This window comes from Lonchura striata, chromosome 15 (assembly GCF_046129695.1).
Source record: "Lonchura striata isolate bLonStr1 chromosome 15, bLonStr1.mat, whole genome shotgun sequence".
Classification (NCBI taxonomy): Eukaryota; Metazoa; Chordata; class Aves; order Passeriformes; family Estrildidae; genus Lonchura; species Lonchura striata.
In genome coordinates, this window is record NC_134617.1 from 1,779,719 (window position 1) to 1,792,820 (window position 13,102).

At 61.5% G+C, this 13,102-nt stretch overlaps 1 protein-coding gene across 1 annotated transcript in view; it reads right to left on the reverse strand.

Annotated features, from left to right (window-relative positions):
- Positions 1 to 1,176: 1,176 nt before the first annotated feature.
- The window catches only part of ABLIM3 (actin binding LIM protein family member 3), a 48,676-nt gene continuing 36,750 nt past the window's right edge, over positions 1,177 to 13,102 (reverse strand). The window contains exons 8-23 of the mRNA XM_077786644.1: positions 12,856 to 12,914; positions 12,236 to 12,307; positions 11,747 to 11,902; positions 10,889 to 10,918; positions 10,000 to 10,129; positions 8,659 to 8,757; positions 7,287 to 7,337; positions 5,930 to 6,049; positions 5,621 to 5,685; positions 5,161 to 5,308; positions 4,384 to 4,413; positions 3,957 to 4,015; positions 3,235 to 3,295; positions 2,178 to 2,185; positions 1,667 to 1,747; positions 1,177 to 1,430 (exon numbers count right to left, since the gene is read on the reverse strand). Of these exons, the coding sequence (XP_077642770.1) occupies positions 1,317 to 1,430; positions 1,667 to 1,747; positions 2,178 to 2,185; positions 3,235 to 3,295; positions 3,957 to 4,015; positions 4,384 to 4,413; positions 5,161 to 5,308; positions 5,621 to 5,685; positions 5,930 to 6,049; positions 7,287 to 7,337; positions 8,659 to 8,757; positions 10,000 to 10,129; positions 10,889 to 10,918; positions 11,747 to 11,902; positions 12,236 to 12,307; positions 12,856 to 12,914 (1,283 nt within the window). The 3' untranslated portion in view covers positions 1,177 to 1,316. The remainder of the gene's footprint in view (positions 1,431 to 1,666; positions 1,748 to 2,177; positions 2,186 to 3,234; positions 3,296 to 3,956; positions 4,016 to 4,383; positions 4,414 to 5,160; positions 5,309 to 5,620; positions 5,686 to 5,929; positions 6,050 to 7,286; positions 7,338 to 8,658; positions 8,758 to 9,999; positions 10,130 to 10,888; positions 10,919 to 11,746; positions 11,903 to 12,235; positions 12,308 to 12,855; positions 12,915 to 13,102) is intronic.

Consider the following 13,102-nt stretch of genomic DNA (forward strand, 5'->3'; position numbering starts at 1 on the left):
TTTTATGAAAAAAAAAAAAAAAGTTATCCCATAGAGTTTGGGACACAAACAGGTAGAGTTTGCCTTCATTCCCAGAGGGATTCATCAGGGAGTCAGGCAGCTGTGATGGGGAACTCAGGAAAACCCAGCAGAGGTTCAGCAGGTGGTGGCACCTGCATTTCCCACTCCTCTCCTCTGGCCTTCCCCCAGCTCCCAGCTGGAATCTCCTGGAATACTCAGCCCTGGACAAACCTGAAGAGCAGCAGGAAACTGCAGAAGGCAGGAGGTGGCTTTGGCTGTTCCACTTAAGAAGGGCTGGGCTATTCTTGGGAGGATAAACTGGCTCTGGAGCAACCCAAGCTTGCAGGGAAAGCCACCAGCCCAGGAGGGATTGGGACTGATGTCCCCACCACTTCCATCCCCTGCCCCAAGCTCTGCATTTCAGATCCTGAAGTGCCCCCAGTCCTGGCCATGTCAAGGCAGGGATGGATTTAAGGAGCCTGGAGTGAAATCCCATTTTCCTGCCATTGTGCCCAGGGCCTTTTCCACCCCAGCTGGAATGTTCCTCTAAACTGCAATTGTAAAGAAGATTAGTGAGGGGGTATCAGCCTCTTCTTCCAAATATCAAGTGGAACAAGCACAAGTGGAAATGGCTTCAAGTTGTGCCAAGGGAGGGTGAGATTGGAAATTAGGAAAACTTTCTTCTCTGAAGGATTGTCCAGCACTGTCACAGGCTGCCCAGGGCAGTGGTGGAGTCACCATCCCTGAAGGAATTTGAAAGACATGCAGATGTGGCACTTGGGGACGTGGTTTAGTGGTGGTCTGGGCAGTGCTGGGTTAACGGTTGGACTCAATGGCCACAAAGGTCTCTTCCAACTTAAACATGAGCCCATGATCCTGGAAAAATATTCATTTGTGCACGTTGAGGCCAGCTGTGACTTCTTCTTCAACTAATTTTTGAAATTAGCTATTCCTGCAAATAGAGGAACACCCCAGCTGAGCAGAAGGGGATGGGACACCCCAGTGCAGCCCCCATCCCAAATCCTGCTCTCTGCCAGCCCCAAGCACCGTGGCTGCAGCAGGAAAATCTCCCCTGGTGTCCCTGAGGGGCAGCAGTGACAGACACCAAGCGTGGGCTGAACTCAGGGATCGACACAGAAATCAGGCTGGAAATGAAACACAGAGCACCAAACGATCTGCAAGACTCCAATTCACTCTCAGGGGGGCAGGGAGGGCCCCTGTGGCCCGTACAGCCCCGAGAATCATACAGAGCTGCCATATAGAGATCTCTCTATGTATATATTTATAGGTATGTATATATTTATAGTGCACTGCGCTTAGAACAGCCGGGCCTGCTTCTTCAGCTCGTTCCTCTTCCACAGCGCCAGGCGGTCGAACTCGGCCATGGTCATGCCGAAGATCTGGTAGAATTCCTCCTGGGACAGGTGTCTCTGGGGAGAAACGGGAGGCTGGGCACCTTCCAGGGGGTCTGAGGGCACCCCCTGCCCGCAGGGACAACGGGGTGACACGAGCCCCAGCACTGCTCCCTCAGAAAGGGGAGCACCTGCCTCCCTCCTGCCCCTGCGCAGGGAGCAGCCGTGGCAGCGCCCTGCCACTCGTGTGCCCCACGGCCACCGCGTGCCAGGGCTGTGCCCTGATTGTCCCCAGTGAAAAAGGCTCTTCTCACCTCCAACCGAGTCCTGTCCACGTCTTTGGGCAGCTGGTTCCTCCCCCTGGTCTTCACCAGGAGCAGCTCGTAGGGGTAAATCTGCACGGGGACAGGGACAGGGACACTGGGGCGGCCACAAGGCACGCGGGGCACACTTGGCACTCCTGCTGTATTTAGCAGGGTTTGGGTGGCACAGCTGGGACAAGGAGAGGTGGGGACTGCTCTGGGGGTGACCCCGATCCTCCGTGGAGATTCAGCTGCTCACTCTGCAGAGCAGGGATGAGCCAGGCACGAGCGTGAGCAGGACAGCACCAGCACAACCCCCTGCTCTGCTCCTCACCCAGGGGACACATCTGCCCAGCAGCCCTGGCAGAGGGAGGGACACAGCCCTGGCGTGGGGCCGGCAGGTCCAGGATGGAGGAGAGGAGAGGCAGAGGGCAAAGCTTCCCCCAAAGAGCCCGGGGGCACACGGATGCTCCCTGGCACTGCCAGCTCCGGCGGGTGGCTCCTCGCAGCAGGAGGCTCTTACCTTGTACTCTGTGGGACAGCAGAAGGGACATGTCACCATCACTGTCACCTCAGGAGCTGCCACCACCCCCCCGAGGCCTGGGGACCCTGCCTGTATCCCCCATCCGCCTGCAGTTCCCTTCAGAGTGGCCTGTGGGGGCTGGCAGCCCCACAGCATGTCCCCACAGCGTGTCATCACAGCCCCACAGCATGTCCCCTCAGCATTGTCCCCATAGCATGTCCCCTACATCCCCACAGTGTGTCCCCACAACCCCACAGTGTGTCCCCACAGCGTGTCCCCACAGCGTGTCCCCACAGCGTGTCATCACAGCCCCACAGCATATCCCCTCAGCATTGTCCCCACAGTGTGTCCCCTACATCCCCACAGTGTGTCCCCACAACCCCACAGTGTGTCCCCACAGCCACACAGCGTGTCTCCACAGCCTCACAGCGTCTCCACAGCCCCACAACGAGTCCCCACAGCCCCACAGCATGTCCCCTCAGCGTGTCCCCACAGCGTGTCCCCACAGCATTGTCCCCACAGAATTTTCCCCACAGCATTGTCCCTACAGTGTGTCCCCACAGCCCCACAGCATGTCCCCACAGCATTGTCCCCACAGTGTGTCCCCTACAGCCCCACAGCATGTCCCCACAGCGTGTCCCCACAGCATGTCCCCACAGCATTGCCCCCAGAGTGTGTCCCCACAGCATGTCCCCTACATCCCCACAGCCCCACAGCATGTCCCCTCAGCATGTCCCCACAGTGTGTCCCCTCAGCATTGTCCCCACAGCCCCACAGCATTGTCCCCACAGCGTGTCCCCACAGCATTGTACCCACAGCGTGTCCCCACAGCATTGTCCCCACAGCATTGCCCCCAGAGTGTGTCCCCACAGCATGTCCCCTACATCCCCACAGCCCCACAGCATGTCCCCTCAGCATGTCCCCACAGTGTGTCCCCTCAGCATTGTCCCCACAGCCCCACAGCACTGTCCCCACAGCATTTCCCCAGCATGTCCCCACAGCCTGTCCCCAGCGTGTCCCCAGCCTGTCCCCGGGTGCCCGCAGGTGCCACCCTCACCTCGCATGCCCCAGTTGACGGCGTTGGTGCTGTCGTAGTGGAAGAGCTCGGCGCTGGGAGGCTGCGGAGGGACGGGGGCACTCAGAGAGGGCTGTCCCCTCCTCCAGACACCCAGGGTGGCACCTCTGTGTCCCCAGGGGGGGACACCGCCGTCCCCACCCGCCAGCAGGGAAAGCCAGGCACGAGGGGTGAAGTGACAAGAGCAGCTCACACGGAAGCAGGAGCAGAACTCCTGATCCCAAACAACCCCCAGGAGATAAAGCAAAACTCTTCTGCTGGAAAGCAGCACCAGCGTCCCTCTGGAAATTGCCAGGACAGGGCACTTTGGAACCCAATAAATAATGATTATTAATGCTAATAATCATTTTGGGATTGGCACAGGGCAGCAGTGACAGCAGGGATGCAGAGGAGGGGGAAACAGGACGTCCCATGATGGAAAGGGAGCACTGGGGGCTTGGAGGAATGCTTGGGAGATTGGGGAACACCTGGAAGAAGGAGGAATGCTTGGGAGATTGAGGAATTCCTGGGAGAAGAGAATTGGGAATGCCTGGGAGATTGGGGAGCTCCTGGGAAATTGGGGAACTCCCGGAAGATTGGGGAACACCTGGGAAATTGGGGAACGCTTGGGAGGTTGGGGAACTCCTGGAAGATTGGGGAACTCTGGGAGATTGGGGAATGCCTGGGAGGTTGGGGAACGCCTGGCAGCAGCAGGAGGCACTCACCCTGTGCAGCCCATTCCTCCTGTAGGCAGGAAGGGAGGCCGACTTAGAAATGAGGGGATCTGCAAAGAAGCCACCGAGGGCCGTCAGGGAAAAAGCAGGAATGAGCCTCACACCCCGGGACAGCCCCCACGGGGCCACCCTCTGCCTCTGTGCTCCCAGCTCTGTCTCCTCCCAGCTCCAGCCCATTTCCAGCCTGCTGACATTCCTCTCCCCAAAATCCCTTTCCCGTGGCCGCCCTCCCACCTCACCCTACAGAGCAGCACCTCCTCCTCTCCCGGTTCCCCAGCTCATCCTCTCTGCCCTGCTCCAGCTCTATCCTAACCCAGCCTTTCCAGGGCTCCTTCTTGGCTTTTCCCTGCTCCCCTCCCTGCTGCCAGCACCTCCTCCAGCTCTGCCCCCAGGCTGGGGCACTCAGCTCAGCACTCACCGCTGTCAGCCAGGTAATGGGTTCGGGGAGCTGCAAGGAGAGCAGAGGGAGCTGAGCACCCCATGCCACACACAACTGCCCCTCCCCATCCTCCTTGGGGCTTCCAGGACCCCAGGGGGCTCCCTGAGGATCCCCAGCCCCACAGATCCTCCTTGGGGCTTCCAGGACCCCACGGGGCTCCCTGAGCATCCCCAGCCCCACGGATCTTCCTTGGGACTTCCAGGACCCCAGGGGGCTCCCTGAGCATCCCCAGCCCCACGGATCTTCCTTGGGGCTTCCAGGACCCCACAGGGCTCCCTGAGCATCCCCAGGCAGCTCCGTCAGGGTGAGGAAGCAGAGCATGGAATGGGCGGTGCCATCTGTGCTGCCAGGCTCTGAAGTGCCCCCCCAAAGCCCCAGGGCAGGGCTGGGTGTCCCGGAGGCTCTGTGAGAAGAGCAGGGCAAGCAAGGCAGCCCTGGGGTGGCCAGGAGGTCCCAGAGGTGCCAGCCCAAAGCAGGTGACAGCAGCTGGGCATGGCTGTGCTGCCAGGTCCCCGGGGTGTCCTGCAGCCATTCCAGCTGCCCAGACACCAGTGGGCAATGCCCACAGCTGGCCCACAGGGCACGGATGGAGTCCTCCAGAGAGGAAAAGCCCCTCCCAAGCCCAGCTCCATGCCCAGCACCTCTCATCAGCCCTTTCCTCCTCCCATTCCTCCCTCTCCGCCCCGCAGACTTCCCGAGGGGCTGGGGCTGTGCCGGGTGGGACAGAAGGACAGAGGGACAGGGGGACAGCCTTACAGCCATTGAGGGAGCCCTCGTAGCCCGCTGTGTGCAGGGCCTCCCTGCTGCTGGCCGAGCTGCGAGGGGGTGTCCAGGGGTCTGCGTAGGAGTTGGAGCGAGCCTTCATCTCCTCCCTCAGGATCAGCCTCCCGATGCCACTCTGGATCTGGCAGGGGGGGAAAACCACCTGGCACTCTTCCTGGCCCTGCCCAGCCCTCTCTGGCACACCACAGAAGGGCACAGCATCCCCTGGCACGGGCTGGGCAGCTCCTGAGGCTGAGGTGCTGGGGTGGGGGTGCCTCGGCAGGGGGATGCTGTCCCCCTCCTTCAGAGCCCCTGCCGGGGCTGGCCGGGAGGGGACAGATGGCCGAGGGCAGCAGAGATGGTGGTGGCACCTTCTCGGGTGGCAGAGCTGGGCTGAGCCTTGTCCCCAGAGCCAAGTTTGGTGCTGGCTGTGCCCAGCAGGGCTGGCACTCACCTTGTGCATGCCCCGGTCGTACCCATCCTCCTCGCCACCTGACGAGAACCTCCGGGCCCGGGGAGCTGCAGGGACACACGTCAGGGGTCAGATGGGGACAAAAGTGGGGACAGGCAGGGGGGAGGCAGTCCCCAGCTGCGTGGGGACAGCTGGCTCCCAGACACTGCTTGGGTTTTGGGGTCACCTTGGCAGCTATCTCGGCCCAACCCCGCTTTTGTGTCCAGAGCCAAGTGAAAGCAGGGTTTCCTCCCAGAAAACCTGGAGCAGGAATGGCTTTCCCTTTCTCCCAGGCCAGGGGGAATTTGTTACCTTTGGGAGAGCCTTGGAAGGACCAGTATTCCGACTCGGAGTGGTAGTAGGGGTCTGGGGAGTAGGCAGGGCTGTACTTGGATGACTGCGCGATGTCCTCGCTGGTTTTGCTTTTCGTGGCTGCAGAGGGGTTGTCTGCAAAAGGAGCGGGCAGAGCCAAGGTGAGGCTCTGCAGAGATCCACCCCAAAGCAAGGCACAGCCTCTTCCCTCCCCAGGACTGCCAGGGATCTGTGGCTGGGCCAGCACGCAGCAGAGCTGGCAATAATCATTTTTGCACCTCCTCGAGGGTGCTGCGGCAGGCGGTGGGGACAGTGACGAGCAGGGATGTCACTGATGTGGCTGGGAAGGGACCCAAACGGCTGAGAGCCCACAGCACCACAAGTGCTGGCTCCTGCAGCGTGCCCATCCCAGTGCCACCAGTGCCACCTGTGCTGTGCTGTCCCCAGGAGGTGAGGCAGGGGATGGAGGAAGGCTCAGAGCCAGCAGGGACGGCGCTCTCTGGGTTCTGCCAGGGAAAGGTGGCAGCAGAGGGGTTCTGGCAGGGCTTGGTCCTCGTGGCGGGGACACACAGGGTGCTCAGGCTGGGGACAGAGCCTCGGCAGCACACGGGGGAGCCCAGGGGAGAGTTCTGCTGCACCAGAGGCCAGGAGAGTGACAGGGGAAGGAGCACCAGGGACAGGAGGTGGCAGAGCCATCCCACACCTCCGGCAGGCCCAGGGGACCCAGCAGGTACTTACAGCAGCAGGAGCAGCAGCGGGCGGTGGGAATTGGGCAGGAGGGAGGGGAGAGCCGGGAAAAAGAGAGAGGAGACACAGTTACTGCTCAGGGGGAGCTGCTGTTCCTCCGGGAGCGGGGCAAGTGGGGACAGAGCAAGCCAGCCCCACTGAGAGCCACCAAGCACTGAGGGCCACCAAGCACTGAGCCACCAGGCACTGAGGTCACCAAACACCCTCCCCAACCTGCAACACCCCCAGGCCTGTTTCATGCTGGATCGGCCACCCAGGATGGGCTGTGATTTTTCCTCCAGGGGGAGGAAAAATTCACATTTTTGCATGTGAAACTGCAAATTGCTTTTTTCATCCTATTTCTGAGGCTGCTCTGACTCCCTTATCCCACCAAATCCTTGCTTCCCCTCCCACGGCCACCCCTGGTGCCACTGCCAGTCTTTGCTCCATCCTTCACAACAGGGACGTGGCCCAAAGTCACAGCTGTCCCCCAGGTGTCCCCCTCCCTGCTGCCCCGAGCAGGAGCATCCCAGCCAAGCCCAGCAGCCACACCCTGATGCCTGCCCCACCTCCCACCCAGCCCCTGAGCACAGGGTGCCCTCCCTGGGTGCCAGGGACACCCAGAGCGTACCGTGCCGCTTGTAGATGGGCGGCTTCCTGTAGATGTTACTCTCGCCAGCAGCTGGTGGGAGGAGAGAGAAGAAAAGGGAGGAAGAAGAGGGAGAGGGAGGTGAGTGCGGGCGGGCTGAGAGCGCCCAGGACACGGGTCCTGCCGGAGCCACCACGCCCCGCTTCCATCACCGAGGCAGCTCCGCGCCCTGGGGTGCCCGGGGAGGGCAGCGCGGTGCCGGCGTGGCAGGACATGCAGCGGGCACCCAGCGACAGCATGCAGCACGGCTGGCAGCGGGCACAGCTGCAGCCACCGGGCACAGCTGCAGCACGGCTGGCAGCGGGCACAGCTGCAGCACGGCTGGCAGCGGACACAGCTGCAGCCACCGGGCACAGCTGCAGCACGGCTGGCACCGGGCACAGCTGCAGCACGGCTGGCAGCGGGCACAGCGACGCACCCGCGGCGCCTTCTCGGGGCGCCGGCACCGGCGAGAACCCCCGGCGAGCTCCCTGGGGCGAGCCAGCATCAGCCAAAGCCTCTTTGGGCAGCAGAGAGAGAAAAGAGCGAGTCGGGAGGGAAAGCGAGCTGGAGAGGGACGGGGCCATCCATAAACACCGAGCGGCAGCGGGAGGGATGGGATGGGCAGGGGTGGGATGGGAGCTGGGGGAGCCTCTGGGTGTCCTCAGGGCATCAGCGATGCCTTGGGGAGGGTGCCAGGCTTTTGGGGAGATGCCACCAGCCGAGTTGGGCTCTGCCAACAGCTGGTGCGGGGTTCTGCCCCCGCCGAGGGCTGATGGGCACCTCTGCCTGCTTCCCAACCCGCTGTCCCTTCCTGCCCGCTCCGTCCCCGTCCCCGTGGGCTCTGCGTGGCCGGGAGCGGGTGCTGGTGGCCCTTACCTGGTGGCCCCCTGCAATCCCTGCAGAAGGGGAGCAGGCATCTGGCAAGCCCGGGAGAGTCTGGGGGGAGGGAGCGGCGGGCCCTAGGGGGAGTATAAAATAATCATCTGTAGCGGAGGGGTGTGGAAACGCCTCTGGCAGACGCGCTCCGGCCGCTGCTCCGGGGGAAGGGGTGCCAGGCTCTCAGCAGGGCGCTCATCCTGGCGCGGGGAGTGCGGGGAGGGCAGGGAGGAGGAAGATGAGGGATGCTGCAGGGATCGAGCACGCTCCGGGCGGCTCTGGGAAGGACCTCCGGGTGGTGACGGGGAGGGGAAGAAGGAGGAGGGCTCAAGCCGTGGGTCCTGTTTATGGATGGCCTCTCCCAGGGGTAGGTCCCGCTGCCAGCTGGCTCTGGGCAGGCGGCGGAGCTATGCATGCGACACAGCGGGGACGGCACATGCGGGCATGCCACGGACACGGCGCTCCCCGGGCGGCAGCGGGGCGCCCCGGAGCCTACCTGGGATGTGGAAATGCTTGGGCGCTTGGTATGAGGTTGGAGTGGAGGACCTCACATCTAACTGGCTATAGTAGGGCGAGCTGCGCCCGCTCTCGGTGCCTACGCGGGGCCGAGCAGAAGCAGCCGTGAGTGACCCAGAGGGAAGAACAAGAGGCAGAAGAAAATGGGGGTTAAATGCAGCGGTGTTAGAGCAGCGGGGCCACCCGTGTGCCAGGGGGGTGACGGGGACGTGCTGCGGGGATGGAGCGGGGGACATTTCCCGCATCCCCCGGTGCGGGGTTAAATGCAGCGGTGATGGAGCGGGGGACATTTCCCGCATCCCCCGGTGCGGGGTTAAATGCAGCGGTGATGGAGCGGGGGACATTTCCCGCATCCCCCGGTGATGCCAGCAGAGCCGAGCGTGCTGCAGAGGCCGTGAGGAGCAGAGTGCAGCGGGGGCTCCGAGCATCCCAACCCTTCCTCCGCAGCGCCAGGGCTCGGCACACACAGCCCAGGCACGCTCTGCTCCCCGCCGTGCCCGGGGTGCGTGCACACGCGTGTGCAAGGAGCTCCCACTCCCCTGCATATCCCTCCTGTGAGAATTTGGTTTTCCTGTTCTTTTTTTTTTTTTTTTGGCTCTTTTAGAAGGTCTAAGACTTTGGTAGGGGGTTAGGAATTTTTTTTGGATGGAGAGACACTGCCTCTGATCTCTGTCCATAGAAAAGAGTTTTCAATCTTACAGGATGAATTACAAGCTCTGACTATTTGACATAAATAATAATTAAGTGTGGCACGGGTGCAAAAGGAAAATTTTAAAATTCTAAAGTAAAAGTCCAAAGAGAACAAAATAGAAAAAATTAAGTCTGTCTTATCCTTTTTCTCCTTCTTCATACCCTCCATATTTCACTGTAGTATTAACATTTCCCTATTACTTAGCTAAAGAGACACTGTTCAACATAAATAATAAATATTAACACATTATTATAAATATAGCACAGGGAGTTTCTGGTATTTAATGTTTGTAACATCCCACTGAAGGACAGAGCCCCACACGCTGCCCTGCAAGACAAACCTATAGCAGGGCAGCAGAACATGTTGTAAATAAGCAAAAATAAACAACCTTTCTACAAACAAACTTTCTACAATCTCAAAATCATCAATACCACAATTCCAACACCCTGCCAGAGGCACCAACCCAAATTCCCCTTGGCCTCTCTGCTGCTCACAGGAGTGTGCAGAGCCAGGGGATGCGCAGAGCTGGGCACTGCTCCCACCATGGGCCACCCCCACCACATCAATCCCAGAGCTATTTTTGGGATCCTCTCTCCACCCGGCAGCCGAGTTTGCAGCCCAAATGCTCACCTGAGCGGTAGAAATGGTGGGGGGACCTGGGGATGGTGGGGGACATGCCCTGGCGGCTGTAGGTGGGCGAGTCGATGTAGCCAGGGCTGGAGGCTCTCCTCTGCCGCGTGTCAAAGCTCTCGTAGATGTCCTGGGGTGGGGAAGGTGTGGAGAGCGGGGTTAGAGCTGCCAGGAGGTGCCCCACGGGCGGGGGTCCCTGTCTGGGGGTGCTCAGTGTGACCCTGGGCAGTGGCGGTGTCCTCTGAGGCTGGCGGGGTCCCAGCCTGCCCTGCCTCCCCCTGCCCAGCAGGGTTTGGGACCAGAGTCCTGCCAGAGCTTTTGTGCCTGGAGTTGTCCCCTTCCCTCCAACCTGCTGCCAGTTACTGGTGTCACAGTGAGCTCATGGGCACTCTGTGCCCCCTTCCCCATTCCCTGTGACTCTGATCAGATCACCCTGGACCCTCCTTCCTGCCCCAACGGGAGAGCCAGGGAAGCCCACCCTGTCCAAAGTCTGTACAGACCCCTGACAATTCCTGTTCATTCTCTTTTGTCCCGCTCTCCCCTTGGACACCACAGAATAAAGAGAGCTGAACCAACACATCTGGGGTAAGAGCCTCTTTTGGAGATCTTTGCCATCTCCTGATATTCCTCCCCTCACAGCCTCAGACCTCTGGGCCAGCCTGATATTCAGGGGCTGTGTGAGGGGGGGACATCAACTGGTGGCTCTCTTTGCGGGGCAGAAGCTGCGCCCTGGGGCCGTTCTGCCAGGGAGGCTGTCACCCTGCTCTGTGGAGCCTGAAGGACAGGACAGTCCCCCTCCCCATCTCCCACACCCTGGGACAGCCACCAGCCCAGGGGACATCCCGAGGCAGCAGCAGGTGACAGCCCCCAGTGCCCACAGGGACGTTACCTGTGAGTACGGGGAGAGGGTCCCCAGGGACTGGAGGCAGCAGGAGGCAAAGTGAGGAGGAAAAGAGAGACACAGAGAGAGACAGCACACGGTTAAGAGGAGCAGTGACAGGCTGGGGTCCCACAGAGCTCGTTTGTGCTGCACTGGGGCCACACCAGACTGAACTGGGGCAGGGCTGGGCAGGGAGCCCTGGCCAGGAGGAATCAGCAGCTCTCAGAGAGCTCCGTGCAGAGGAGGAGGCACAGGGGCCATGGCCACGCTGCCAGCACCACCCTGGGTGGGCTGCAGGACCCCAGGCTTGTGGCAGAACCTTGGACGATGGGGGGATGTGAGAGGTGCTGCTGGCAAACCCTCCTCCAGCAGCGCTCCAGGGGTCCCTCCCGTGGGAGCTGCTCACACCCTGTCCTCCCTGAGCTCCCTGAGCTCCCCCAGCAGGGCTGGCAGGACACTCCTGTGCCTGAGCATGGCCTCCTCCCAGCCTGCAGGAATGCAGGGCCAGCCCTTCCTGGGCTGCAGGGCCAGCACCGCTCCAGAGCTGCTCCAGAGCTCCTCCAGGGCTGCTCCAGAGCTGCTCCAGAGGTGCTGAGCAGGACCGTGTGCCCAGGCCAGGCTCAGGGCTGTCGGGGTGGGTTCCCTGCCCATCACTCCTCTCCCCCAGCCCTGTCTGTCCCTGCACGAGCCCTGGGCTCACTGGGATCTCTCTGCCTCTAGAGCAGCATCACCTTTGCCTCCATCACAGAAGCTCCCCACGCCTCTGGGCAGGCCCTGCCCCGCTGCTGCCCCCCTCACTGCTGCCACTGGCACGGAGCAGCCCCCCAGGCGTGCCCAGGTGGGGCAGGGCTCCTGCAGCCTCAGTACCTCCCCATAGCTATATCTCTCCAGCGTCTCATCCGACGTGTATCTGTGATAGGGCTCGTAGGAAATGAGGTCAGGGCGCTGCACTTCATAGATGGCTTTAATCTTGGGAAGAGCTGCCAGGTCTTTGTAATTAAGGATCTCATTATCCACTTTAGCCTGGGGAGAGGGAGAGACAGAGACAGAGAGATGGAAAGGAAAAGGAGGAGGAGAGAAGGGAAGGGAGGCTGGAGCACACAGAGTGGAGCAGCACGGGGCAGGCAGAGCCCACGGCCACCCCAGCAGCAGGGACAGGTAAGGGAGAGGAGCGAGAGGCAGCGTGGCAGGGCAGCGAGCTGGGAGGGCAGGGCTGTGCCCCCCGAGTGCTCCTGAGCTGTGCCACGGCACCGGTGGCACGGCGTGCTGCTGGGACAAGGGGATCTGTGTGTGCTGTCCCCAAATTCCGGGCTTGTCCCGCTGAGGAGCAGCTCTGGCGGGGCAGGCTGCACTTACGCAGATGACACGGTTTGGGGAGCCGATGCTGGAGCCAGGCGGGGAGATGGAGGTTTCTGACGTCCTTCTGTGCTGTGGAGGCACAAAGGGGGAGGGCAGGTGAGAGCAGGGCCAGGAGGGGCCCCTGGGCAGGCAGATTGCTGCTTTGGGGCTGGATTTGGCTGTCACAGTCTCGGCATCATCCTCTGGGCGGCCTCAGGAAGCCGCCCCAGGCGTGGGCACTGCCAGAGCAGTTCAGTTCTGTCACAGTGAGCTCATGGGCACACTGTGCCCCTTCCCCGGGACCCTGTGACACCGATGGACCCTCCTTCCTGCCCCAACGGGAGAGCCAGGGAAGCCCACCCTGCCCAAAGTCTGTGCAGACCCCTGACATTTCCTGTTCTGCTCTTTGGCCCCGCTCTCCCCATGGACACCACAGAATAAAGAGAGCTGCACCAACATATCTGGGGTAAGAGCCTCTTTTGGAGATCTTTGCCATCTCCTGATATTCCTCCCCTCACAGCCTCAGACCTCTGGGCCAGCCTGATATTTAGGGGGCTGTACAAGGGGGGACATCACAGTTCCACCAGGGGCTCAAAGACAGTGGCACCTGGGACGTGCCACCTCGCCCCGCTGCCTACCTTCAGCTTCTTTTCTGCTCTGGCTGCCTGCTTGCAGATGGGGTGCCACACTTCAGAGCCTGCAGGGCAGCAGAAAGGGACAGTGCTCAGCCCCACGCACGGCCAGCCCTGCCAGGGCTCAGCCAGGTCCCCCTGCCGTGCCCTGCCACCTCCAGCAGTGCCAGGGGAACGTGCGGCGCAGCGGGGACCGAGTGTCTGTGACAAGGAACGGAACGGGGCAGGGCCCAAACCTCAGCTGGGACAGCAA